At 47.0% G+C, this 2,726-nt stretch overlaps 1 protein-coding gene across 1 annotated transcript; it reads right to left on the reverse strand.

Annotated features, from left to right (window-relative positions):
- Positions 1 to 459: 459 nt before the first annotated feature.
- SARC_14073 (TK protein kinase) lies at positions 460 to 2,589 on the reverse strand (the record flags this gene model as incomplete). The annotated part of the gene is made up of 5 exons (XM_014291794.1): positions 2,490 to 2,589; positions 2,139 to 2,294; positions 1,619 to 1,747; positions 1,013 to 1,158; positions 460 to 524 (listed from the first exon to the last, which is right to left on the reverse strand). Coding segments are annotated over exons 1-5 (565 nt in total), but the record flags the coding sequence as incomplete, so codon positions are not given.
- Between the last annotated feature and the right edge of the window lie 137 nt (positions 2,590 to 2,726).

A 2,726-nucleotide genomic window follows, 5' to 3' on the forward strand; every position in this document is an offset into this window, starting at 1 on the left:
CGTTGTTTGGTGTTGTAGGGCGTTGTTTGGTGTTGTAGGGCGTTGTTTGGTGTTGTAGGGTGTTGTAGGGTGTTGTTTGGTGTTGTAGTATTGTAGGGTGTTGTTTGGTGATGTTTGGTGTTGTAGTATTGTAGGGTGTTGTTTGGTGTTGTTTGGTGTTGTAGTGTTGTAGTGTGTTGTTTGGTGTTGTAGGGTGTTGTAGGGTTCTAGGGTGATGTCTGGGTTGTTGATGGTCTATCTGTGGCATTGGAGCATCAGATCAAACACCTTCATCTTATGTGCTACTCAACCTGTCTGCAACTGTGCTATGGCATGTGCGGACTATTGAGGACGACCTCAAACCCATCGATTTGGATATCATCCATGTAAACACGATATCACAATACAGATAGCATAAACTATCTTGAACTAAGAATATGGGACTTGCCCTAGACATACTAATACAACCTACCTTGAATTCGGAATATGGGACTTGTCCTAGAGTGAATATTTCCCACAGGGTCACTCCATACGACCAAACGTCACTGTGGCATTGAGAGAAGGAGACGATATGAGGACAAAATAAGTCCAATTCTCCAACACTCCATAGTTTTGGAACAGCGTAGGGATGAACAAAAACGGGTGAAGCAAAGGCACGTGGTCACGGGTTGGACTGGTAGCAGTCCCTGAGAACGGGGCACCAGGGTATAGCCATGCAACTAGCAATGACGCAGGTGCAGGTGAATGCGTGCAGTCTATTGGGTTATTGGGCTATAGGTTGGTACATGGTCGGTGGGGTGCAAGGCCTGTGGGTTAGTACATGGTTAGTACATGGTTGGTACGTGGTTGGTGGGGTGCAAGGCCGAGAGAAGCAGTGGCAGTTGATATGATATGCATTGAATGACAGACAGGGCAAGGGACACTGCAATTCAGCCAATCCCACAACCAGCTGATTACAAAGATCACACAACAAATAGACTCAATTGGCCCATAATAAGCCCACAATAGGCCCACAATTGGGTCGTGGTCTCACCTTTTCTCGGTGTAGACTCGGCTGAGTACCGTTTCCCTGGCCATCCATCGGATTGGCAGTACGCCGTCGTGCGACTGTTTGACGTACGTATGTTCTGAGGTGGTGCGCCGAGCCAATCCAAAATCAGAGATTTTTGGCTTAGGCAGCTGGATCAATATTGGGGTTCAAAATAATATTAATTGGCATTTACTCGCTTGGTTTACATAGAAGTTTTGGCAGATTCCAGGCCGTTTCACGTTTACTAAACGATACGGTGATCGTCTCGATGGCCCTACATGAGAAATTTCATATGCACCGACCGACGTACAGGAATGAAAGACAGTCCTCCTGTCATGTCATATCATCTCCACACTTGCACACCACACAGGTACACGCACAAGCCATACACACCCGCACACGGCTCATGGGTGACCAGACGGCAGGGACATGCGAACAAACACCACAAGTGCGTGTGTATACGTGTACTCAACGGAATATCAGCCATCTCCATGCACGTCGTGTTTCTAGGATGTATTATCTATTAACCCACATACACGCACCTGGTTGTTTGTACATGTGAGATGTATTGTCTATTAACCCCTGGTTGTTTTTGCCCTGATTGAGTACCTGATTGTTTTTGCCCTGGGCTGTGCTCGCGCTGGACAGCAGGATGTTTCTGGCAGCAACGTCTCTGTGGACGATCTTATTGGCTGCCAGGTACTCCATACCTTTGGCAATTTCCTTAGAGAACCAGCTCTGCAGAGTGGCCATATGTATAGATCAGGAATAGCCGTGTGCATCAGTGTACATACACACCAGGAATAGCCGTGTGCATCAGTGTACATACACACCAGGAATAGCCGTGTGCATCAGTGTACATACACACCGTGTGTTCTAGGGTTTGGGTACAACCCTAACACTCTGTACATAAACGGGCATGGGTTTGGTGTAGCGAAGTGAGTCGGGCTATGTGTCGAGTGTGTTCTTCAAACACGTCAATGTGTATATGCGAATGACCCACGCAGCAACGACCCAACGACTGTCAACGAAGGCTCCAGGCAACAACACCAACAGTATACATGCTCACACGCACACACGAACACGCACATACGCACACATGTACACATACAGACACATGCACACGTACCTTGGCCGTGAGGGTCATCTTGTGGGGATTCTTGATCATGTAGTTGTGCAGGTCTCCTTCGTCACAGTGCTCCATCAGCAGAAACAGTGCGTTGTTGTGGTCGCACACAGCCAGCATCTTGCAGATGTTGAGGTGGTTGAGCGAGCGCAGCAGTTGCTGTGGTGACGGGTTTTAGGGTTAAGGGAGGTATGGGTTAGAAGTGATGCCGTTATCAAACAACACCGGCATGCTCAGCGTAGTGTAGGGTTTAGGGTATTAGCTAAAGCCCTGGTATCAAACCAACACTTAACCCTGGACCCTAAACAACACTCAATATCAACAGAGCCAACCTACAGATACGTGGAGACACACCGCTTCATTGAGGAACTCTTGCGCGTCACCGGCAATGCCTGAGCTTCGCATCTTCTTAATGGCACACATGGTCGCTAACTTGTTGTGGAAGATGACGCCTGCAGATGTCAAACATGTCCACATGTGTTAACAATAGGTCAACATGTGTTAACGATATGTCAACGTATGTTAAAAATATGTCAACAAGTGTTTAATATATATAAAAGTATATATACCTGCTATATATATATATATACA

Source organism: Sphaeroforma arctica, assembly GCF_001186125.1.
Source record: "Sphaeroforma arctica JP610 unplaced genomic scaffold supercont1.4108, whole genome shotgun sequence".
NCBI lineage: Eukaryota > Ichthyosporea > Ichthyophonida > Sphaeroforma > Sphaeroforma arctica.